The sequence below is a fragment of the Dreissena polymorpha genome, chromosome 14 (genome assembly GCF_020536995.1).
Source record: "Dreissena polymorpha isolate Duluth1 chromosome 14, UMN_Dpol_1.0, whole genome shotgun sequence".
Lineage (NCBI taxonomy): Eukaryota > Metazoa > Mollusca > Bivalvia > Myida > Dreissenidae > Dreissena > Dreissena polymorpha.
This window is the reverse complement of record NC_068368.1, coordinates 32,918,628-32,946,457: the sequence shown is the minus strand read 5'-3', so window position 1 is coordinate 32,946,457 and position 27,830 is coordinate 32,918,628. Positions and strand designations below refer to the sequence as shown.

Genomic DNA, 27,830 nt, shown 5'->3' with positions numbered 1-27,830 from the left:
TTTGAGCGATATTTTGCGTTTTACAATTCATTCCTATATCGCGTTTATATTGAATGAATTTTAGCAAATACTGAGCGTAACATGTGTACAATGAATTGTAACATGGATAACACACTGTATTGATCATTATCTCACATTTAAGAGAGATATAAATAATTGTGTTCATGAACCTAGTTAAGAGGTTATTTATACTCAGGTACGTTTAGTAAGATAAACGTTTTAGTTATTTGCTATACCTGTCCTCAATAGATAATATCTATCTCACGGGTTATATCCGGTAAGATAAGTAAAACACTGTCAGCCGTACTTACCATTTATTTCTTTATATAAACTACGCTGCATGCGTTTATTTAATTTAAATATGTTTAGTTGAAGGTGTATGTGCATTTCCTAAATCTCTATATTATTGACCGGTTAAGTATTAAACACTCGTATTTCAGTAAGGTGTGTGTTACTGTGTGGGATTAGACCGGACGTACAACTTAAATGCTGTTGCAAGATTATACAGTTTTTTTGTCGTCGTCGTAATTATGGATACGAATTCCGATTTGGACATTACTATGAGAAGTGTGATGATGTCACACCAAGGCATTGTTAACGTAATGTTTCCTAAGCCAGAATCTAAACCAGGTGACCATTCCTATGTTATATTGTATAACGTTTCATTATATTTGAGTATAATTTTCTGTACACTGTTTCTGATGAACAAAACAATTGGACTAAAAATAATAATATTTAAATACTCTTTGTAAGGAAAGTCTAGCCAAACACACCCATTCACTAAGTATTTACCAAAGAAAATATCGTATTAATATTTTAAAATGTATAAGCTGTTTTATGAATCGTTTACTGCAACGTTTGCTCTTTGCATATGCCTTTTGATTAGTATGTATAACGGTTGCTAAATTGTGACAACAGCAGGATGGCAATACATAACAATTTATTTATAGGAATTGTGCTGGGAGGATCAAAGAAGGCATTGTAGTTGTTATACCTTTAAAATATGTCGAACGAGCGGCATATGTTCATGAATTTAAATTGTAGGATAAATCAGCACAATATAAAATAATAAAATATGACATGCCGTTAGCATCGCATTTGACAAATGGATTGTCACTAAGTCTCGTCTCATTAAAACGCCTGATTAAAAGCTGAAATCAAGAGCTATATAGTGCATACTAAAGAATAGTCGCAATTCAATTAGAATTATAAGTTCAAAATTGAAATCGAAAATGAGCAGTGCATGGATTGATAAAAAATCTATAGGTCATTAGACTTTATACAACTTTTAAAGAGTTTGCATAGAAACCATTGGTTTTGATTCAGTGGCGGTGTAAACGTAAAACGTATTCCATGCCGGTGTGTGATTGATGTGGTCGAGGAACAATGCAACTGTTCAGACATAATAAAGAGAGAAAGTGCGTTCCTCTCCAGCAGCCTTTAATTGAATGCAAAAGATCAATTGCTTATGTGATACAGGAAAATATAAACAACATAGTAAAAACAATAAATGAATATTAGTGAGGTCATCGACGATCAATCCAAAGTATTGGTATTTTTAAACCAGATAAGTGTTGGCTTGATCAAATACTATACTAAGAATACAAAAAATAATAAAGACAAGTGTAGATAAATAGAAATCTCTATCAGCAACGTAATTCAAATTCAAAAAGCAAAACATATTAATAATTATTCCATAAAGTTACATCTTAATTACTCAAAGCTAAAATACACAACAAAAAAAGTTTTTTGAAAAAACACATTACTAACATTTAAGCACAAATAAATGAAATTAGTGCAAGTATCAGCTGAATCCCTTTTTGTTAACAATATTTAAGAACCTTGCATAAGCTATTATAATTGTTAGATCTTAGCAATAGTAAAACATCGTTAAAAACAGTCATGCATCGAAATATTGACACATTACCAATGTACGATAAAATGTCTTACTAAAATAAATGCAAATTGATTTAACCATTTTTAATAAAACTTCTACAATAACTCAAATTATAAATCAAAAGCGAGTTAAGCTAAAAACTTACCCTGTACTCAACGAACCGCATTTACATAATAAAAGACGGAACAAGGAAGTGATTAAAGACGAAATGTTATCTTCAATTTCAGTGTCATTTAATACTGCGTGTTCAAGCTTATGTCAAAAATGGATTTATACACATTATGCTAACATTCCAATATTTACGACCGAGTGAATAAATCGTGGAAATGAAATTGCCAAATTCTTATTGTTTTTTCAGCTTTGTGAAGTGTGAGGTTGTTTTGCCCTTAAACCGGCTTTGAACCACAAATAATCAAAAGGAATAACCGTTTTTATCATAAAGGAGCATAACAAAAATCATTCGTCTGAACTCATACGTTCATTGAAAACACTTTCCTTCCAGTTACAGTGAATGAATGGTATGTAGCAGTTGTGAAAGTGATAAAAATAACACGAAATGTATAACAAAACCCGTTTAAACTGTTCTTAGTTTAAATTTCATGTCGCTGTAGGTCCAAGTGGTGTTCAGGAGCCCAAACGTTTCGTTAAAACAATGGATTTTGATGTGGAGAATACCGATTACACCGTGGCCGAGTTCTACGAGCGCTTCGTTCATGAGCTGCCACAGGTGGTCATGATTAGTCAGGGATTCTTCGGAGACATCGTGGAGGACACTTTCGATAGAGAGATGGTGAGTTTTAGTACCAGTTGTAAAACATAGAACCTGGTGGAAATAGCAGATGTCATTTACTGCATCGTTTGTATTGTATCATTATTGCAATAAACTGTAGTAATATTTACTGATTTCGAGACTAACTAGTTAAGAAAGTATTGAGATGATTCCTAAACATTCTCACTTCTCTTTACATAATTTTCGATTTCATCAGTATACCTAGCACAACAGCTGATTGTTTTGTCGTTGTTGCACTTATATTATTTCTCAAAATAGATATATTTTACGTGTTTATTTAATTATTTTGTATGTGCGAGGAATAATGACCATATTATGTTATACCAAGCGTAGGAACTGTTACCGAACCATAATATAAAAATACCTACATTATTAGTCCTGGCCAATGCATGTCATTGATACAAATGTTTTCGCATGAAAAGCAACGAATCGATATATTTAACTTTGTTACTCATGTAGTAAATGCAAATGAACATGTTTAGAATCATTTTACATTAAATGGCACGTATTTTAGTGATTTTAAAATGAACATTTGTAGATAAATAATAGTATTTGCATATCTGAATATTCAATGAGTAAATTGATTGAAATTGCACTATAACAAGAACAGTGAAATATGGAAAAAGTCTAACAAATTCTAGTTAAGGGTCTTCATAACAAAACAGGATTTACATATTATTGCGCTTTGTTACACAGATAATCCGTATCCAAACGGTATCCAGGCAACGACGCGTGGTCGCTAGGGCCGATATGGGAGATCATTCTAAACTTATTAGCATACCGCTGACCTACCCTGAGAAAGTCTGCGTCGTGAAGAAAAACAAATGTATGTTGGTTTATTTGAACTTCGCACAACCGTTTTTTCTATCAATTACATTTTTTCAATTTATTCTTAGATATAAACAACTATTCAACTCTAAAAATCTATTCGGAGAGAAATGTTAGTTCATAGCCACTACGTTTTAATAGAACGCCTATTTAAAACATAAAATAATGAACACTTCTATCAGCGAAAGGGAAACTTTAATTCATAGAATTAACAAATCTGCATCGTTATGCTCATCTTTTACACACTTTTATCATATAAAACGTGCACATGTACATAATCTTAATGAAGAGAAAAGTTTAGAGCAAATTGCAGGGTGCTGGATTGTTATCTCGTCTTTTCTCATAACAACACAGAAATGTTGTAATTTAGTGCACATTTCTAAAACCATCTTTGTTACCATATTACTCAACACCACGTTGGATAAAGTAAACTATCAACACTGGTCGTGCAACAATTTTTAACCTATCACTCTTGTTTGTCTTATCTAACACGTAAACGTCTCTATTATTTCAACATTAAATTGCATGTGAGTGATAAACTAATTTCATTTATCAAATATAAAATTATCTCACAGTGAGCAAGGACCAGACGATAAAAGAGGTCCTAGACGGATATAGCCTACCGTGTAACGTGCAGTTTCCCAAGGACAGAACCATCAGCGTGGGAGGTCAGACCATAAACACGAACCACATCCCAAAACTGCAGCTTCAGAAATCTTTCGATGAGATGTACCTCCTGGGAAATTTCATTATGGACGGTAGGTTATTTTTACGAAAAGTATCTTTATTTGGAACAAGGGTTTAAAGTGACACTGCACGATTTTTTCAAATATTGGTGAATTTATATAAAATGTGTAAACAACTTATAATACATATATTTCAATATGAATTAAAATAAAAGTTAAGAAGAACATGTTTCGAACAATGCGAAATAAGCCATATATTTAATTCTGAAATCGAAAATGTCTGTACTGTCAGTCAAATTTGCCAGCATGTATATCATGCATGTACGATGTGAATCTAGATTAAGTTTTACGGATCATTTTAATTTCCTGAAACGATATATATTCATAAGACACACGAACACTAACTCCGATCCTAATAAAAAGATAAATGCTTCGGTTATTGAAGGTAAATATGTACGAAATATCTTCGTCACAATCGGCACCTGACAAATTTGTCATTGTTGCATTTTAAAGAAATTCGTCTTTAATGTATATTTTTCTTGCCTGTTGTGTATTATTGTAACATATTTTATCGATAAATTACAATTTAACACATATAAAAAATCTTGCAGTCTCACTTTAACGGCGATGAACATATTGAGACCTGTTTCACATACGAAAAGCAAACATTGGCCTTATGTTTATTACCCATTTATGCCTAGCGTCGAAAAAAGGCCTTGGCAAACAGCGTAGACCCAGATGAGACGTCGCATAATGCGATAAACGATAAATCGGGACGGTTTCTTTTTATATATTGTATCTCCTTTATCCCTCGTATGGGTCTAGACACTATATATTTAATACCGCAGGTGTTATGGGACCGGAAGTGGTGCACGTACCACTGTATCTGTCTCAATTGCGCATGACCCGCGTAACTGGCCTCAAGAACACAACTCAACAGAAATGGCGAGGTTACCTGGAGGAGTTGGCGCGTTTTAGTTCTTACTTGAATTATGAACAAGAGTACGGGAATCAAGGTTTGTAAAATCAAAGCCTTTTGACACTTGAAAAATATGATATATAAGACATACATAGCAGTTTGGTGAAGTATTAAGTATATTAAGGTTCACTGGTTTTAAATTAAATATAAATCAGAGAAATTGCCGAATAGGTCAAAAAGTTACCCAAAACACTACGTCGCAAAACAGTTCCGAAATATATACAATTAATAAAAATGCATTGAAAGATTAGAGAAACACTATCATGGTATCTTTTGAAATATCTTGATATGTATATATATATATATATATATATATATATATATATATATATATATATATATATATATATATATATATTCATGCACGTTTACACGTGATATTTTTATAATAAACACCGGGACATGTTACATCAATATTTACGATATTAAACACATGTTTATTTTGTGATGATCACTGATACATTTCAAGATATATATTGTTTATTCAATATATACAATAGAGAAACCGTCCATGTGTATACATGATCAAAACATAGTAACATATATATAGATATGACATGTGATCAGTATTGAATTTCACAAGTTGTTAAATAAAGTATCAATACATGAAAAGGTCTAGGAGGACACATTTTGTTATTACAACATTAAGAATCTATTTCATAATCTATATTAAAATGGTAACAGCAAAAGCAATAAAGACGAATCTACAAGAGAGCGAGAAGTCAAGTTTGGATACTGCATTATAGACAATAAGTTAACAGTTTCCAATAGCAACAATTATGCATCGTTTTCATCGTGAATTACTAGATAAGCATTTCGCTTGCTTCAACGGATTTATTATTTTATTCTGATACAACAGAAAATCCTAATTGAAATGAACAGAAATCTAAATGTGTTGTCACTAGAGTACTTCTTTACTCCAGGCATTGCCCAATACGACGCAACAGCGGTGCATTCAGACACCGTTTACTCCTACGTGGAACCAAGACTTTACTCAAACATCGCTTCGGTGTTCCAACATCGTCGCTTGAACCCCATTGACAACTCAAGCAACATACATAAAGACGAGGCCCAACATGAAGATATCAAGTACGAAGAAATTGGAATGAAACGCGAGTCCGGGTTATATCACGAAATCGCAGATCATCACCAGCCAAGATTGGCAACGTTTGGAATTCGTGATGCCCATGACATGTCTCTACAATCACACAAAGCGCTGGAAGTGCAGCCACAGAAACCTGCTAATGTAACTCAAGTTCATAATCAGAACAAAGACCTAGTAGCATCGGTAACTGCACAGTCTCTCGGGCAAGCACATGAAAACCTTAAATCAACGGGACCAGAAGCCCGTGCATCTCAGCAACCAAATAAAAGTCCGGCTCCGGTCCCAACCGTTAGGGTCCAATCGCCTGTCGGGATCAAGCCCCGTCGGTCGCCACCGGAGATTCCAAAGACACAGGAAAGCCCTCATTTGCCCGAGCGCCTACCGAGGACTCCCTTGCAGACGCTGGCATCTACAGAACACAAGTTGGCCATCTCCTCAAATGACCTTCCGAGGACTAGCATTCTTCCTTTCCGACGTGAACCGAAGGACGCCAAGGAACGCAAGCAAATATGTTCTTCAAAACCAGGTCAGCAAAGCCACACTCTTCATTTGACTGAAACGTCTGGCCGCGTAAAAGAACATTTACCAACAGTTTATGACAGCATTGATGTGAAGAAACTGTCAATTAACGACGTGTGTGGTTATCTTAAAGTACTGCGGCTGGAAAAATACGAGTCGATATTTCGAGAGGACATGATTGACGGCGCGCTCTTGGCTGAACTGTCTAAAGACAATTTTGAAAAAGAATTTGGTATGACGGTACTTGAAGCTGTGAGAATTTTAAAGTTTGCAAAAGAAGGGCATTTGCCGAGGTAGACAATTACAGTTACAATTTGTGTGTCGCTTGTAAAACCAAGAAACACATAAAACCATGTAAGGTTGTTACTATTCGTTATGAAATTTACAGCAAACTTGTATGTAGGAGTTGCGACCGTTTTCTTTGATAGAACTTATAAAACGATACAGGAAAACTATTACTTTAAAATGTAAAAGATGGAACTGTGCTCGTTTGCTTTTTAAATTTTGTCGTACCATAATGTCCGTTATAAATAATATTACAATACTGTTTTGTTTACGATTGGCGTATTTAGTTTAGACCCTGTAAAAGTCGTTTAATCCAACATATTGTTTTTGTACATGTTGCGTATTATACCATTTAATGGCATAACTGTTATAATTGTCTACTTTACTATTGCGAATGTAATGAATTAATTAACCAAACTTTCAATGCAAATCAAAATGTATTAGAACGTCCGAAACTTCATGTGTACACAAAAACAAGGCAAGCCTCGCGCTACATCGGTTCTAAGCCTCGCACGATAAACTTGCTCTTTATCCAAACTCACATAATTTTCTCTATATGTATTCACCAAAGCAAAACAACTATTTTATTAGGCATTTCGTACTTTCAATGGTTCGATTATCGTGTTGAGAAACAAGAAGAAGATATTCGTCAAATTGTCCTAGAACTACAATTTTAGACACGGAACACGCTGCCACGTTTATAACTGCACAATACGAGGATACATCCACAGCGCTGAAAGAGGTCACAAAGCGGATAAAAACTTTCAATGATGTATGTAACTCACTTGACACTAAGGTGAAAACATTAAGCAATGAGAAATCCAAGACAGAGAACAAGCTCATAGACCTCGAACTGAAAACCATGAAAGATAATCTGGTATTTAATGGCCTCCCGGAAGCATTGCCAGGTACGCGCGAGAACTGCAAAACAACGGTGCTCAACGCCCAACGCAGCAAAGCCGCGGAGGGGAACCACGTCCGGTTATTGTAAAATTTCATTATAATAAACAAAGGGAGATGGTCCGGAAATTATCTTTTGAGGGTCGAAAAGCAACAAACCCTGAAGCAACAGAACATCGGCATTGGTGTGCAGCTACCGAAGGAAGTTCGAGAAGCCCGAAAGCCGCTGTATGACGTCATGCGCCAAGCAAAAAACTCCAGAAAAGACGCGAGGTTCGTTGGGAAAGATCTACAGATAAATGGCCAGATCTACAAAGCTGGAAACCAGGAGCGATCGGCTAACCAATAGGAGGGTCAAGATCAGTCCCTTAACATCGCTGCATGGAACGTGAATGGTCTAAAACGGAAGTTAGGGGACGAGGAGTTTATTAATTACATAAACTCGTTTGATATTGTGTTCCTATGTGAAACCTGGATAGGAAGTGACGCTTGCCTAAATTTAGATATCCATGGCTATACAAGTGAACATATCTTTGGACAAAAATCAAAGCAGAAAAGGTTAGGAAGATGTAGTGGATGTATTCCTCTTTACTATAAAAACTATCTTAAAGATAAAATTCGTATTGTTGAAAAAAATATAAATGGATTGCTCTGGATCAAATTAGATAAAAATGTTTTTTTTTATCACAACACAGATGTATATTTGGGCCATGTATATAGGTCACCAAATGTAGAAAAATGTTTTCGAGCAGAAACCGATGACTTCGATTTTTTTGAATATTTAAAATCTTTTATTTTAAAGTATGATAATTTAGGATATGTATTTATCACAGGCGACATGAACAGTAGAACATCTAATGAATGTGATTATATTTTGTTCGACAAATATCTAGATGAGAACCAGCCATTTGTTTGTAAACATAATATATAAGGCGTAGTAGTAAAGACCCAGTCATTGATGCGTATGGTAAACAATTGTTACAGTTATGTCGTGCTACGGGATTTGTTATAGCCAATGGACGCTTAGGTAACGATAAAACAGGAGAGTTCACTTTTTGTAACTCAAGGGATGCAAGTGTAGTTGACTATCTTTTACTAAAATACGAAACGTTTCAGCTGATCGAAAACTTTTCAATTAATGAACACAATGAATTTTCAGACCATGCTTGTTTATCGTTTACTATTAAAGGCATTATATTAAAAACATACCCTGAACCACCCACACACAAGTGGAACGAGCCATATATTGCGTTGGACATCGATAAGGTTGATTGGTTCCGACAAGAGTTATCCCTCAAATTAGAACATTTGCAACCGGTCATCTCACCGGCGAGCAACGATGATATTTCAGATATTACAAACATATTCACACAAACAATATCATCTGTAGCAATGTTCGTATTCGGTATATATAAACAGATGCCTAAAACTAGTTGTAACATAACCCGCAAAACTAACAAACCATGGTTTAACGAACAATGTGCCAAGGACAAAAATGACTTTAAAACAAAAATGAGTAATTATAACCGTAACAGATCAGCGGAAAACAGGATCTCGTTTATCAAAGCAAGAACAAAATATAATAAAAGTAAGATAAAAGCATTGTTTGCTTACAGGTACAAAGAAGGACAGCGCTTGGATAAAATGACATAATTAAACCCACGTAAATTTTGGAAAACAGTCAAAAGTAAAAACAAGAAAGGAGACCTTGATACGAAATCTTTACATGCGAATGATCTTTTTGAACATTTCAAATCATTATTCGATAATAAAAATGAAAATCACACTCCCATAAGTGACGGTTCGAGTTAAACTATAAGCGAACACTTATTAGATTCTGATATTTCTGAGATTGAGATAAAAAAAGCTATAAATCAGCAAAATAACAACAAAAGCCCCGGTCCTGATCAGCTCCAATCAGAGCTATTTAAACACACTGCCGATATAATAACACATTTTCTTAAACATATGTACAATCGTGTATTCAAAACGCATGAATATCCACAGGAATGGAGAAAGGGAATTATCACTCCGATATATAAGCAAGGGGATGCAAACGATGAAAAAAATTATAGAGGAATAACACTTACCAACATCATTGCAAAAATGTATTCCCAAATACTATTGAAAAGGTTAAAAGAATGGTCCAATTACAATAAAAAAATCACCGCGAATCAAATTGGATTCCAAAAAGGAAAATCACTATCCGACTGTGTTTTTATTTTGCAATCAATTATAACAAAAATGTTAAGTGAAAAAGAAAAATTGTATTGCGTCTTTATGGATTTTCAACAACTTTTTGACCGCATAGACCATTGATGAAGGAAAAAGTGAGTAATCATTTTCGAGTCCCTGAAAGCTATGTACATTACGGTCAAGCTGTGTGTAAAATTTAGTGCAGAGTTGTCTCCCTCCTTTAGTTATAACTCCGGCGTAAAACAAGGAGACCCGAGCTCTCCTCTATTAGCAATGTTTTTTTTCTCAATGATTTGATTGACAATATAACTTAAGACAGACCCGGAATTATAACCTTAGAAAATATAAGGCTATTTCTAATATTATACGCTGAAGACATGATATTGTTTGCCAAATCACCAGAATGTCTACAACTTATGTAAAAAGAAGTCGAGAATTATTGTAACTTATGGGGCTTAAAAATAAATGTCTCCAAGACAAAAGCAATGATATTCAAAAACGGAAGGTCGCGTACTATTGATCTATCTATTTATAACACAAAGATAGAATTGGTTGATTCCTTTAAATATCTCGGCACAGTTTTATTAAAGAACGGGAATTTCTTCAGAACACAAAAAATACTTGCACAACACGCCTCGTTCTCGTTACATAGACTGTTCCAAATATTTGAACAATTTGAATTTCCAGTATCCCAAAAAGTTAAATTATTCGACATATTAGTTGGACCTATACTACATTACTGCGCTGAAATATGGGGCTCAAACCCGGGCACTGACGTTGAATTTATACATTATAAAGAAGTGAAACTCCAGCTGCTGGAGTAGTATTGAATTATTATTATAAAAAATTAGTAGGTCCTTTATTTAAGGCAAGTGACCGATTGCCAAAACAGTACAAAACAGAACAATACAGCACAATACAAAACAACATAAAGACAAATAAGAATAAAGCTGGGGTCACCGCCTTGGAACGGTCAATGCAAAGCAATGGGGGTTTAAACCGGTTTTGGAGCGCTCAATCTCACACTTGGCCCAGCAAATTCATAATACATGTACGTGTAAATTTTTTTTAACCTCATAGCATTGTAACTTAAATTGAACAATAATAAAAGGGAATTAAAACGCATTCAATTTAATTACCATTTAATTACTCAATGGTTTTGTAGATACCAGAGCAACAGAGTTACAACTTTTTGAGGAACGATGGAATGAAACTATGAACAAGTGTCAACCACATTCCTTCTTTATAGAAAAAGTTTTAAGAATATAGCATCATGAAGTTTATATTTCAGATCATCATCGCACAAATACAGGAAGAAGCAGCAATAATGGGTGTAAAAGTTCCATATTACATTGCTTGGTTGTTTATGTACTGCTAACAAATAAATCAAACAAGAAACACCTGTCACAGAGAAAATAACAATTAAATTATAAACTCAATCACCTATGCATGTAGATCACAACTTGGAAAGTTGGTCGTATGACGTCACAAAAAGCCATGTATTCAGGAACAGAGAAAGAGTTATGACGTAATTGACGCGCGAAAACACAATGACGTGAACAAAATCCAGGGGCAGTACTGTAAAGTTAAAATAAAAATATTAATGGGGCGGTGCTGCAAAATTAAACTACTAATAAAACAAGTTTAGGTGATTAAATATTAAGAATCAAATGTATAAAAAATAGTTATTCCATTAAAGCGACATTATTGGAATCAAACAGTATATAGGTGTTTTGACAACTGACGACAGAAATGATTTGATATAAGATGTGTGTCTTAATGTAGTTTTCATGCAGATTTATGCATACGACACAAAGACACAATTATGTTCAAAAGTAAAAAATGCCCATAATATCAAAAAATTACAAATTTTAAGCGAAGAAAGATATAGTTAATCAAAAACCATCAAGCACGTGTTTTTAAGTATATCAGCAGCATATCCTTTTGATAAAAACGAGTTAATAAAATTGAAAATTTTAATATGAACATTTTCTTTAACATATTTTTATTTACGGACACGTTTCAAAACATCTCCATAAAATGATGGATGGGAAATTCCATTATTTAAATACCATTTTAAAGAAACATTATATTTTGAAATTATATCACCATACTTTGAGTGAAATTTAGCGAATGTACTTCTTAGGTTATGAAACAAAAAGCCTTGTTTTAGCAGTTTCTTTGTTAATAAATGATTGCGACCATTAAAATTTTTAATACATGAACATGCTATGGCATTACGTACCAACTGTGAAATGTAAATACCATAGGAAGGACCTTTAGGGATGTTGCCATCTAGGGACAATTCACAATTTCAAAGTTAAAGTCGTCCCGTTTGTAGTATAAACTAGTTTTAATCATATTATTATTAATAGTAAGATGTAAATCTAAATACGCAGCGTCTTTATTGGATTGAGACGATCTATTTAATGCTATTTCGGTAGGGTAGATTTTGTTAATATATTGTTCAAATAATGGATTATCTAAATTAAGTATGTCATCAATGTACCTACTAGTAAGGTTAAAACATTGAATCAAATCTACTTGTTTAGTTTTAGATAATTCTAACATAAATTCGCTTTCATAACAAAATTAAAAAAAGATCAGCTATAAGCGGGGCACAATTAGTAACCATTGGAACACCAATAATTTGTTTGAATATTTATCCATTAAATTCAACAAACAGGTTATCCAGAAGAAAAGTAAGTGCATCACAAAAGTTAAGACCAGTCCAATTATCTAATATCTGATTAGTAAAACAAGCTGTTTTAGTGTTTAAAGCTAGATATGAACACTTCTCTCTAGCAAATGTTTTTTTCAATCTAAGAAACAAGTTTGGATTTTATTAAAGCGTGAGGAAGCGTTGCATATAGTGTAGAACAATCATAAGTATTTACCTGTGACACCTTATATTTTTTCTTTCCAATTTATCAATAACTGGAGTTTTTTATTGACCAAAATAGGTTAATATTACTATTTTCATAAACTGTATTACAATATTTAGCTATATGATATCTAATAGCACCCAATGCAGATGTAAGATACACTGATAACTGCTTTGTGGTACAAGACACTGAATTAGCGATAAAACGACTTTTATATGGCGTTTTTTGTAATTTAGGAATCCAGTAAAGTGATGGCAATTTCTTATCAGTAATATTGACTATTACATTTAATTATTTGCATTCGGCAATATGGCCGGCAATAATTTCATTAGGTTGCTTATTGTAATCACACTATGATGTAGTTTGTGAAAGTTCTTGTGAAATAGTTTGAACATAAAACACTCGTTATTATTATAACATTATTAGCAGCCTTATCAGCAGGAACTAAGACGAATTTAGATTTTAAGTCTTCAAGCAATTTACAAAGATTTTGTTTATTAAATTTAGGTGAATGTGGTAAAGCCAAAGGATTTGTATTATAAAATAATATTTTATTCATGGCCATACTAAATATTTTTGTTTTCCAATCATTGAGTGCAGTAATTTCAGCATTTGCCTTCCTGCACCATTTAGTGCAATAATCCTGTAAGGATGTTACGATTTTCTTAATGCAGTCATCAAAATCCACAGGAATAGGCAATCTATACTTAGGGCCTCTGCGTAGTAAATTTCTAAGGTTTTTATTTTGAACGAAATTTAGGTCCCCAGTAATAACATGTCCAACTGGACCATATATATATTTTGAACTAGAACAGTCACATGATGTAGGACAATTTCTTATTACATTAATATCTGTGGAAATAGAATTATAATAAAAAACGATACTTCTTACAGGTTTACTATATTTGTAGCAAATAAGTGGTGATTCAGTATTGCGGAAATAAGGGGGAATCAACCGACGTACATTTTTATCATTGAACATTTTTGGAAGGTCAATTAAATCAAGACCTTTGTTACAAAACTAAATTTTGATACGATTTCTAGATTTGTTAAGTGCATTTTCAATAAAAGGTTTAAGATAGTAGTCAGTGAAAGATTCAATAATACAAGTACATTCATATAGAGGGTCAGATTGAAGAAAAAATAAGTTTGCATTCCTTATCAATATGTGCCAACGAAGAAACAGAAAGAGAGCAAAGTGCACTTAATAATTTATGTTTACCTCCATTTTGGTAATAAAGTATAGCAGTCATTTAAAGAAAGCAGACGTTTAAATTTACACCTTAAGTTGCCATTTTTCCTAATGCCGTGTGAACGTTTATTTCTAAGACGTTTACTAAACAGACAACATGAATTAATCGATTTATTTTTAGAAATAGAAATAGTTCCAACATTTAGAATATTATTATTTAATCCAAGTGGGTAAGCTGATTGCAAACGTTTAATCCATTCAAATTCCGACATGCACTTTGCTTTTAATTGGCACTGATTTGAAGTACTATTATTAAAAATAATTACCAAATTTCTAAGATAAATTTTAGGAGTAATACAATCGACTACTACAGCAGCGCTCTACCGAGATTTGGGAAGAGTGCCATTATGAGTTCACCGTTAATATATTATGATAAAATATTGGAAAAAATTATAACTTTGCCAGAAAGCAGTCCTGTAAAAAAGATATATTATATGAATAACAAAACATACAAAAATAAAAATTGGGCTACCCAAATTAAAACAATATTAAATGAACAGGGTCTGAGTTTAATATGGATTTCTGAGGAAATCAAATGGCAACTGTTTAATTCTTGTAAGACAAAGGATATATGACCAGTATTTTCAAAAATGGTACTCTGACATAAATTATTCATCCAAACTAACAACTTACTCAAAATTTAAACATACATTTACCCGTGAAAAATACTTAGACGTAGACAAAGAAAATTACCTTAAGCGATCAACTGCGAACGTCATCACACCAACTTGCTATAGAAACTGGGCGATATTCAAATATTCCGCAAAATGAACGGCTTTGCATTTTTTGCAATATGAACGCGGTAGAATCGGAATATCACTTTCTGTTAGTTTGCACAAAATACAAAGATCTCAGAAAAAAATTCTTCAAACCTTATTTTTGCCGATGGCCTTCTGTAAATAATTTTTCGCACTTATAAATTCAGAATCAAAAATTGTACTGAATAATTTAGCAAAATTCATATTTTTTGCAAATAAGACCAGAACATTGCAGAGTGATTAAAAAAAAAATATTACAATTGTGAACATCATTCTATACATCATTGTTTGCATATGTACTGACTATGCTCTTGTTAATCATGGTTGCTAATTGTATGTCTTACCCACTGTATATTTGTTCTACATACTGTTTGCTATTAACATTGTATATGTTTTATGCAATTAAGAATATGGTATGGTATGGTAACTTTATTATATATTTCAAAACGATACAATATTATTACCAGATTTTGTGTTTTCATTTTTCAAATAAGTATATAAAAAAAAGATAGCAAATTTGATCAAGTTCATATTTCCTATCATCAGTGGGCACAATTAGAAACATTTAAACTGGTTTGAAACCGGATAATTCATTCTAGGTGTAAAGATATAAAGTTATTTAAATACAGTGTTGCTGTTGATAACCGAAAAGCATTTAATGTAAATATGCAATAATTAATAATTGACATGTGCTCGCGCATTGCGATTTAAAGGGACCTTTTCACAGATGTTTGCATGTATTGAAGTGTGTCGTAAAATGCGTTATATTGAAAAGAGAGAGAGAGAGAGAGAGAGAGAGAGAGAGAGAGAGAGAGAGAGAGAGAGAGGGGGGGGGGGGGAGAGAGAGTCGGACAGAATGACGAACGGACAGACAGAGAGAGAGAGAGAGAGAGAGAATGAGAGAGAGAGAAGAGCGAGAGAGAGAGAAGAGCGAGCGAGAGAGAGAGAGAGAGAAAAAGAGAGAGAGACAGACAGACAGACAGACAGACAGACAGACAGACAGACAGACGGACGGACGGACGGACGAACGGACGGACGGATGGACGGACAGACAGACAGACAGACAGACAGACAGACAGACAGACAGACAGACAGACAGACATAAAGATATAGACAGAGAGAGACAGAGAGAGACAGAGAGAGAAAGAGAGAGACAGAGAGAGACAGAGAGAGACAGAGAGAGGCAGAGATTATGCTTCTTTTATGCACTCACCTCATAAACACATTGTCTTTATACCACTTTGACAAAGACTGATCTGCGTTTCTGATGTTTGTTTTTTCTGATATAAAGTGTCCAAAGAGTTTCATTTACTTTTATCCTGCTTCTGTTGAAACATTGACCTAATAAAGCGGGGTCGTAAAATTATCCTATCTCCGGTCAACAGGAAGTTGTGTATTCCTACGCACGATGTGACACATAGTTGAGTGTGATCTTTCCTAAACGCTACACAAGGGTGTAGTATTTTACCATTATCAGCTGCTCGCGTATTTGTAGACCAAGAAAAATATCACATTCTTGATTCATTTTTATTTCTTCTCATATTTCAATAGTAAAGCATAAACAGCAACCGTTTAAAGTGGCGCTATTTTTTACGTGACACAATCGGTAGTTATTCTGTCGTCTGGAATGATGTGTACATGTAGGAGGCTCGACAAAAATAATTATATTGTTATGTCAATTTGTCATTTGTCTTTGATAAAATGTCTCAACGGCATGAAGCAGGATAAATCGAATACATGGTTGGTGCCGAGAGGGAGAAAGTTTATCCGGTTCGTCCCGAAAAAGAAAAATAAGGCTCGCTAAAGCTCGCCATATTTTCTTCTTTTATGACACAACGAATAAACTTCTTCAATCTCGGCAAAACCGTGTATTTTCTATAAATGCAACATTCTACACAGATCAGGAATCCGATACTTAGGTTGGTCTCTTTTATTGAACTTTTTTTATATATAAAAGCACTGTTTTCCATTTAATTAATATAAACAACCGTTTTCTGAAATAATGCATAGATTTCGTGGCACAAAAAAAATATTAATTTGTGTGCATATAATGTTAAAACCTCTCGTACTAGTTAGTATTTAATACTTTACATTTTATCACAGTGCATTGTTTCCTTTGTTTGATCCCCGCTTAACTCTTTAGCTGTTTACGTGTTTATGTTAGTAATCAATAACCCAATTCCCGCGAATATTTATACCAAAGGCATTCCTTAAAAGTTTTATGCATCTTGGTTAGTAGAGGCGCTAAATTGTATGTTTTAATTTATCTAAATGATTGTTGTAAACCGATAGGGTAGGTAACCGCTTTAAAGGGTATGCAGAGCATATTCGAGTATTCTCCCTTTAAAACTCAGCCTGTAATGATATCTTTATTAACGGCGCTAAGTGCAATCAAAGTAAACATTAACCTGTTTAACAGTGATAAATACTTCATACGATAATATATATCATGCGATCAATTGTTCTGACTGAACTTTGAATTTTGGATACACCAACAAGTACATGTAAGTGGCTGTTAATGTCGTTGCTTGGTTTTAACGTTTTTTTTTAAGACTTTTATTTGTGTATATAACATAGTTGTCCGATCAAAATTTAAACATACTCTGTTATAAAGATGTATTTGCATTACGTTAACTTTAAGTAAAAAAGCAGAGTATTAATAAGCCCAACTTCATATCCACTTGATAAGTACTCGATTTATTTATAGGTGTGTTAAAATATCCGTTTCAATAATGCACAATATTCATCATCTAAATTCAAATTCGGCTGCGATAATCCACGGATTTTTAAGAGATTATTCGTGAAGGCTGGGTAAAATATATATTGAAATACATAATTTGAAAATATTTATAAATATGAAATGTCATAATGTAGAACGTCAGGTTTAAGTAAACTTTTACGATAAACGTGTGTGTTAGACGATCTATTGTATGCCTTGCATTAAACGACTTTTTAATAACAATAAACTTTAGTTTTCGCATAGTATAACTTTCACTATGACTTTAAAACATACACAAAAATACGTGTTCATATGGCGTGTCAAACGTTGCAAAATTCAATGTTTCCATATGTATGTGGTATATTTGCATATACATGTTGTATAAATTCATTTATCCCATTTTCAATGCGACATTGACGGTATAACACCTGATGGAATATACTAGCCTGTATTCAACATATACCTGTCGCGTGCACGGACTACTTTTTACTTTACCACTGAATGATTTTTCATAACAAATAAAGTCGAGAAAACATTAGCTTCAACATTATTCGACATTCAACCTTTAAATCTAGTCATATGACATAATTTTTTGCCATCCGTATAATGAATAAGCTGAATGATGTCGTCATAAAATGACATACTTATTGCGTCATTTTCCCCAAAATGTTTTTGACGATTTATTATAAACGCGACTTATTTCACATGTACATGTACTGTAGATCTATATCGACATATTTGAATTGTCAAATTATCACATTTTCCTTATTTCGTGTAATGTGCATTGTTTATAATCCATGCATATACTTTTGACATTTAAGAATGTACAACAAGCCAAACAAATATCGCACAATTAATAAATAATCTGCAATATTTGCCTTCCGATTTAATTCACGTTAGGCATAGACCTGTGTAAAGTATAAGATGGTAAGAATAAAAAAACCACACTGGAATTCGGAACGTCCCATTTTGTACACGGGTATTATCCACTCATTTATCTGTTGTGTAATGGAATGTTTTCCATTCTTTGTGTATTTATATATTAAATTATTTTCTTTTACAGTAAGGGCATTAACCATACACAAATAAAACATTGTGCAAGTTTAAACATCATTATGTTTGTATGCAGAAATCTGCAAATGCAACCGAGTTTACCAACGGCTTTTATTTGATAAACTACTCCGGTTCATGGTAATGCGCATAGAGTACATGGCGTAGCGTGTGACGAAGAAGAAAGTTTATTGGCTTCGTAAAATCATTTGAATATAGTGATAGGATGACATAAGGGTCTTTATTTAACTATGCTAAAAAATATTAAAGACCCTAGATGCAAAATCGTCAATTATTGAGTGAAATGGATTATTAGATGGATTGTAAAGGGTAATTAAAGGTAAGATACTAGTTCGAACGTGTTTTGGTTTTTGTTTGTACTTTTGTCGCTCCCTGTTCTCGGGGAAATGATTTTAACATGGGCGCCATTGATGCATCGGATCACGCACGGCATACCCATAACATTATATAATAAAACACGCTATGCGCGTCCTTAAATTCGTCGTCCGAAGTCGGAAAACGTATTGCCCTGTATACACGCTGGGTATGCGGATACTTTGATAACAGATGGCACTTCGATACCAGATAACAACAAAAGCCACGCGCGAGAGTTGAGTTCTTCAGCCTTTTTGCATTTATGTTCTGTTCATTTGGATTTCAGACACATTACATTGTTTGGTCGATTAATGGTCTAGTACTTCGTATTGCGGAGCAAGAAAGTCGCGAAATAAACATTTTTTATAAAAAAGAGATAAAATTTCATCGATAATCATCATGAATTCGATGATCAGTACGTATTTCAACAAAATAAAAATAATTGGAAATAAATCAAGAACGTGCCAACTAAACGAAATGAAAGATCAATATGTCCATTTATGTTACAACATGTTCAAATTAAGTTAAATAACGTATTTGAGGAAATTCTAATGTTTTAAGAGTCGGATGCCAAATTTTCATGGACACTTCTTTTACCGATCATCTCAAAGACAATGGCACTTCGATTCCTGATAACTCGACACTTTTTACCAGATATAGCACACACTAGTTAGTGAATCAGAAATGCAGAATTCTGTGTGGAATTATGTTATAGTAAGCAGGCAATAAATAAAAATGTATGTACTGACGTACATTACAAACGAATTACCGAAACATGTTCTTATCTCTTTGGAATATGATAATAAAAGAAAAAGGGAAGTGCTTCCTATAAGTAGAGCTCAATATAAATGGAGTTTTCCAAACTCCCAATCTCTTTTAAATTTTGTGGCTACGTATTAGTATCGTCTTCATGATGCGATTCTTATGAGCACCAAATGACAAAGGATTTTATGAGATGTATTTGCCGCTTTAAGACCCCTTGCTCCCCTTATCTGGAATCCTGCTATAAGTTCAATTGAACACGGTCGTGTTGATCCACATGATCCGTTGCATTGTCAATTCTCTTAATCTTAATTTACCACTTTAAAATAAGTTGATAATTTATAAAATTATTTTCGGTCGTCACTTGAAATATATTACTACAGAAATAAGCATTTGATTCGTATGTAATATTTGCACTTATAATAATAATTACATGTATATAAATTAATAGAAATAAGATTTTTGAAAACGAACGAAGCTATTGGTTATATTTTACATGTGTATGTAATTACGTTATGCATATATTCCCAATGTGTCGGGCTTGACAATGCAAATTGATTCGTACTTCAAAATGTTTGGTAAGAATAACCATAATAAACATAAATGCATTTCAGGTCGAAGATAAAACTCGGTTATCAGAGTGCCCAATTTGTTGAAAGTCTCTGTTATCCGAAGTGCCCTATATCGGAAATCAAAGTATCCGCAACTTCATGAATACCACCTATTAAAACATGCTCTATCTTCGTTTATATTTCATTGAATACTATCAAAATTTCAGTATTTGAAGCAAAGTGATTAATCTACATGCTGGAATATCAAACAATATCTTGCAATATTTCTAAGTAAATTAGTTTTGTTGAAATGTTTACTGTTCATCCAGTTTATGCTGTTTTCCGACCGAATTTTCATTTTTTGGGGGAAAATCGACCATTCTTCCGTGATTTTTTTCTTTGCAATAGGAAAGGATACTCCATTTATAAACTCGACAATGCGCCTTGTCCAAAAGAAACTAATCTTTATGGTATAACTTTAAAAATACCTGATGAACTTACCTCTCGCGCGTGGCTTTTGTTGTTATCTGGTATCGAAGTGCCATCTGTTATCAAAGTATCCGCATACCCAGCGTGTGCGTATTAAATCAAATAAAGTGTCAGTCGCTGCAATTGTCTGTTTACTCGTCGAAATTTTCAAGGTCGTCGATAGTGTACATGTATGTTGACATCGACATCATTTTGTCAGGAGCAATCGCCGCCATATTGGATTTTGATCATTTTCTATCGAAAATAAAATGATTTATAGTAAAGTAAAATTTTCTTTTCGCGGTCGTTATGTGTTACATTTCGCATACTGTGTAAACTTGAATCGAGGTATACGGTGATATTTTAACTTGTTTTACAGTTTGTGTGTGATTTTTTTTAAAGACTACCATATATATATAGAGAGAGAGAATACTAGGATCAGCGTTGAATACAGAGAAGTTTATGTTGCTCGGCTCGAACACCGAAAGCGCGAGCCTTGGCGAGCGCTTTCGGTGTTCGAGCCGAGCAACATGAACTTCTCCGTATTCAACGCTAACCTAGTATTCTATCTCTCTCTATATATATGGTAAAGTCCATATATATGTGGTATATTTGAATATATATGTTCTATATCTCCATTTGTGTATGGTTTAATTGCGTATATATGTTGGATACTTTTTTATATAGGTTTGATAATTTTCATATATATGTTGGATAATTTTCATATATATGTTGGATAATTTTCATATATATGTTGGATAATTTTCATATATATGTTGGATAATGTTCATATATATGTTGGATAATTTTCATATATATGTTGGATACTTTTCATATATATGTTGGATAATGTTCATATATATATATATATATGTCATATAATTTTATATATATGTCCTATAATTTGCATGCTGGGAAATATTTTAACGGGTATGACTAAACAACGGATATGGCTTTTCCGAGCGTTCAGTGCGTTCATCAAACATCATGGCCGACAAAGACGTGAGTAAAATGATTACGCATTTGGTTTCAAATTCTGAGTCTCAAAAGGCAAACACATATTAAGTTTTTGGAGCATTTCTACAGTATGAATGTGCACATTTAATTATCCTGCAATTATTTGTAACATTATGGTGTTCTTTCATTTTGTTTGAGCAGTATCTATTAATTCGGATATGCACACTTCGGCTTATTTTTTATCATCTAAGACGATGGTTTAACAAATCAATTTCCTGTAATTTTATCTTCTTCCAATATTTGATTGATATAATCTGGAGTATCATCGATTTTAAAGCATGATTTTGCCATTTGTTAAAGAAGTATCTTTAAGCTAAACTGTATTTTCAGTACATTTGTTGTCAGTATTGATGCAGAAGAGCATCACATCATAGCATTTGCAACCCTTGTAGAGGCCCTGAATTCAGATGGTATGCTTAAACTTATAATATTTGTAACTTGAAAAAAAGCAACATAATTATTATGTCAAATTTGGAATTAATAAGTGTGATTATTGTCAATCAGTTACCAATACTTCAATTTCAATTTTATTCATGTCAAATAAAATATACCTTAACTAACTGATGCTCGATTGGTCATTGTTCATTCGGTTACTAGTTACATGTACCTCGGGTACATGTAAGTATTGTTACATGTACCCCGGGTACGGTAAATATACTCAAACGTACCCCGCCGATTTTAGACTGTACCCGACTGTTTGTTCCCGCCCCCAAAACACGCTACCGATTACCGTAATAACGAAACAAACTGCTATATAAAAAAAATGCATCGACATGCTTGTTGAGTATGAGTTTCGATAATATAGATGCCATTTTTATAGAAAATTGACATAAATATGAAAATAATTAATTTTAAAAATATTTGCTGACAACGATCGATTTAGCGCTAAAGTTCCCGGTATGTATGAGTATACTTACCGTACCCGGGGTACATGTAAGTATGCTTAAGTGTACATGGGGTACATGTAACTAGTACCCGAGCCGACAATGACCAATCGAGCCTAACTGACCATCCCACTCCTTTTTTACGCTCTTTAAGCCTCTTTAAACATTAAAATGCGTTCATCATTATAATTGATTGAAGATGTGGTGACACTTTGTATTTCAGACCATTCAATCAGGCAACATGCCTATGAGTACATTTTATCTGTGCTGAGGCAAGGTTTGTCATTCACATGTTTTCATATCTCTTTACTTTCAAATGAAACTTGCAAATGTGATTGATTACATGTTTCATGATAATTAGGGATTCAAATAATACAAAAATGTTCATGTGCTTGTATTTTTCCGATTGTTTATTGCGAAAAAAGTGATATATTTGTTTTAATTTCAAAGTAAACATTGTGATGTGGTCACTTCTTAAAATACTGAATGTTTTGTAATTGGTAAAATATTGGGTAGCTGCACATGTGCATATATCACAAAAACTTGCTTTACTTTCTGTCTCAAGAAGCACAGATGTCAGGAGGCATCTAATGCATAAAATTATTTGCGAACCTTTTTTATGACTATAATTACCGTGTGTGTAAACACTGTTTACCAATACTGTACATGAATTGACTTTGAACTTAGTGCATTTATGTTTGTTCATTTTAAAGAAAAGCCTCTACATTTAAAATTATTTGAAAATTAAACATCACAATGAAAAATGCCATATTGCAATGTATAAAAAAATCCGAAAGCTGCTGAAGTAGATTTTATTATCCCCCGCCATAGGCGGAGGGATATTGTTTTGGCGTTGTCCGTCCGTCCTTCCGTCCGTCCGTCTTTCCGTCCGTCCGTCTTTCCGTCCGTCCGTCCGGCACTTGTGTGTCCGGAGTCATATCTTGGAAGTGCTTTGGCGGATTTCATTAAACTTGGTATGAGTATATATATGGGTAAGAAGATAATGCATGCCAAATGGCATTGTTCACCATCTGTTAATAACGGAGTTGTGGCCCTTTGTATCTTAAAACAATGCTTTTTTGTGTCAAATATAACACCTTTTGTGTCCAGAAGCATATTGGCGGGGGATATCAATTCAACGGATTTGCTTGTTTTTTTGTATTGCAGGGAAGACACTCCTAGTGATGGTGGTGGCGGTGGTGGGGGGAGGTAAGGCTGTTGGTGATGATGATTGTGCTTATGACAAGGATTGTAATGCTGATACGGATAATTCTGATGATGAAAATGGTGACAATGAGTGGATAATTATACGCCCACAAACGAAGATTAGGGGGGTATATAGGAGTGAGCTTGTCTGTCGGTCGGTCGGTCTGTCTGTCGGTCCGTATTAAGTGTCCGCTCTCTAAATTCAAGTTGTTTGGTCAGATGCTGTAACAAGATAATGTCTAGGGCAAGTTCAAATACGGGTCATGCCGGGTCAAAAACTAGGTCATGGGGTCACTTAGTACATTCAGCATGGTGTCCGCTCTCTAATTTAAGTAGTTTTCATCCGAGGTTCACCACACGTGGTCAGACGTTGTATCTAGATGATGTGTAGGTAAAGTTCGAACATAGGCCATGGCAGGTCAAAAACTAGGTCATGGGGTCACTTAGTGCGTTTTTAACATTGAGCATGATGTCCACTGTTTTATGTGAAGACAACATGCAAAATATTCTGTGTCAATGCGGCATGTGGGGGTATTCGTTACGTCTGTGACAAAGCTCTAGTTTATGATGTTTATGATAGTTGTGAGGAAGATGATAGTGATGGTAAGGATGGTGAAGATGGTGACAATGATGATGGTGATTGTGGTAATTATGATCATGGCAATGATAATTATGCTTAAGATTGTGACAATTTTAATAATGATGATAAATGAGGATGACAAAGAGGGAGGGGGGGGGGGGTAATGGTGATGGTGATAATTGATGATGTTGATGATAGTTACGATTATGCATAATTTGGTGGTTGAATTAAGGGTACATGCATTGCTGACAAGGATCATTATAATGATGAATATGGGTGACCATGAGCGTATGATGATTGATGCTGCTGTTGATGTTGACAAAAATGAGGTTTTATGATGGTGATGATGAAATTCATTGAGTTAATTTCCTACTTTGTATTTATAACACAAATACATTTTTAGGAATGATCATTATATCACACATTTAATCTGTATTGTGTTATAAATTAAATCTTATTGTTACAACATAATAAACTTATGCACAATCTTATGACCAACCTCTAAAAGTGCAGCTTTCTAAAACGCTACATAGAAGTTGGCCTATCATGCTGTGAATGTTACCACACCCTTTCACAATGATTCTTAAAGGAATGGTCAATGCCTGCTCAAATGTGATCAAGTGTGTATGCAGGAAAGGGTTATGATATTTAACAGTTCTCTATTATTCACAATGTATTAGTGTTTATGTCTTGCCATTATTTATAGATGTGTGTTAATTGTCATTGTTTTAGATGCTATAATTATACCCCCATTACCATTGGTAATGGGGGCTATATAAGAGTCACTTTGTCGGTCTGTCTGTCTGTCGGTCTATCCCAAAATTTAATCTGATCTCCACCAAACTTGGTCACAAGTTGCATCTAAATGACGTGTAGGTCAAGCTTGAATATGGGTCATGCCTTGTCAAAAACTAGGTCATGGAGTCACTTAGTGCGTTTTTAACCGAAAGTTTTTTCCGGACCATAACTGTCATTTATCGTTAGATTTTAAAATGACTTGGTACATTTGTTTTACCATCATGGAACGGTGTGTCATGCGAAAGAAGTACGTCGATATCTCCAAGGTCAAGGTCACATTGAAGTTCACAGATCAAAAAGCTTGTCCGAACCAAAACTATGTCATTTATCGTTAGATTTTAAAATGACTAGGTACATGTGTTCACCATCATGGGACGATTTGTCGCTCAAAGAATTATGTCGATTTCTCCAAGGCCAAGGTCAAACTTTAAGTTCAAAGGTCAAAAATGGCCATACATGATATTGTCCGGGCCATAACTATGTCATTCATTGTGAGATTTTAAAATTACTTGGTACATTTGATCACAATCATTGGACGGTGTGTCATGTGAAAGAATTACGTTGATATCTCCAAGGTCAAGGTTTCACTTGGAGATCAAAAGTCAAAAATGGCCATAAATGAGCTTGTCCGTCCATAACTATGTCATTGATTGTGAGATTTAAAAATGACTCTGTAAATTAATTTTGATCAAAGTCATTGGACGACTTGTCATGCGAAATAATTAAAGAGTTCAAAGGTCAAAATGGCCATAAATGATAATGACATAATAATTCTTAAAAATCGCCATAAATAAGCTTCTTTGTTGTGAAGACAGCATGCAAAATATTCTGTGCCAATGCAGCATGTGGGTATACGTCATATCTGTGACAAAGCTCTAGTTGTTTCCTGTACAGATCAGCGTTTTATCTAACGGCTATATTAAATATTTGTTTTAATGTTTTTAGAGTCTCTGTCTGAGAACCAAAGACCAGAAAGATACTTCCAGTAGTACATGGACAAGATCACAAACCCTGCTCCTGCTTGAACTGTACAAAGTAAATGTAGTTCAATAACCTCCTGTTAAAAAAACTTTGTGGGAAGAACTGTGCACATCTCCTAACAGTAAATGTTTTTAATAGCAAGCAGGTTGAAGGGAGATGGAAGACCATCGTGGCAGCTTATCGTCGAGCTAAAGATAGCAACAGAGCGACGGGATCAAAGAGCCATAATGTAATACTAAAACAGATTGTGATGGAATTTGACACTTAAAGCAAAAATAGATCTAGCATTCGATCATCAGCTCAAGTACGGAATGATTACTTTGTGATTATTAGAAGTGATCTATGGATTTCAATGAAAGTAAACCAATAAAAACAAACACAATACCTTAATATTGATATGTTATGCCATCAACATAGACATTCTGAACATAAATGCCTTAAACAAAGGTCAACCATATGATATTATGTTTCAATGTTTTTTAGCTCGACTATTATATATAAAATATATATTGTGGAGCTATCCTACTTACCCCGGCGTCGGCGTTAGCGTTCCCGTTCTCGTTAGAGTACAAATGTTAAAGTTTGCGTACTACCCCAAATATTTTCAATGTCCCTTGACAAATTGCTCTCATATTTTGCATACTTCTTTACCAACATGACCCCAACCTATATACAAGAGCAGACAACTCTATCAAGCATTTTAGAATAATTATGGCTCTTTTTCCACTTAGAATATGCATATTATTTATAAATCTATGTTAAAGTTTGCGTACCACCTCAAATATTTTCAATGTCCCTTGACATATTGCTTTAATATTTTGCAAACTTCTTAACCAAAAAGACCCCAATCTATCAACAAGAGCAGACAACTGTATCAAGCATTTTGTAAGAATTACGGCCCTTTTTCCATTTAGAATATGCATATTATTAATAAATCTATGTTAAAGTTTGCGTACCACCTCAAATATTGTCAATGTCCCTTGACGTATTGCTTTAATATTTTGCAAACTTCTTTACTTACGAGACCCCAATCTATAAACAAGAGCAGACAGTTCTATCAAGCATTTTGTAATAATTTTGGCCCTTTTTTGTCTTAGTAACTGAATATTTTGTTAAATGTTGTGTTGAGATCCACTTGACTTCTAAAGTATCAAAGCTATTGCTTTCAAACTTCAAATATTTTCTTACTATCATGAGGGTACTGTACCTGCCCAGTTCATTTTTACCTTGACCTTTAAATGACCTTGACTCTCAAGGTCAAGAGTAAATTTTACTTACATTGCCATAACTTCTTTATTTAAGATCAGATTTTATTAATACTTTGACAAAACAACATTTACCTGAATACCACAATGGATT

At 33.9% G+C, this 27,830-nt stretch overlaps 2 protein-coding genes across 3 annotated transcripts in view; both read left to right on the top strand.

The window, feature by feature from the left end:
• Positions 1 to 266: 266 nt before the first annotated feature.
• On the top strand, positions 267 to 8,892 carry LOC127858783 (uncharacterized). 2 transcript variants are annotated; one of them, XM_052396063.1, is made up of 6 exons: positions 267 to 630; positions 2,509 to 2,687; positions 3,384 to 3,513; positions 4,091 to 4,273; positions 5,050 to 5,217; positions 6,104 to 8,892. In XM_052396063.1, exons 1-6 carry the CDS (start codon positions 531 to 533, stop codon positions 7,099 to 7,101), a joined length of 1,758 nt encoding a protein of 585 aa, XP_052252023.1. In that variant the 5' UTR covers positions 267 to 530; the 3' UTR covers positions 7,102 to 8,892. The 2 variants fall into 2 exon arrangements, with proteins under 2 accessions (XP_052252023.1, XP_052252024.1); XM_052396064.1 differs by lacking the exon at positions 267 to 630 and adding an exon at positions 2,132 to 2,415.
• An 8,573-nt stretch (positions 8,893 to 17,465) lies between these two features.
• Positions 17,466 to 27,830, top strand: part of LOC127858788 (uncharacterized) — a 29,515-nt gene continuing 19,150 nt past the window's right edge. Inside the window, exon 1 of the mRNA XM_052396071.1 lies at positions 17,466 to 17,584. The gene's annotated coding sequence lies outside the window, so the exon portion shown is untranslated. The remainder of the gene's footprint in view (positions 17,585 to 27,830) is intronic.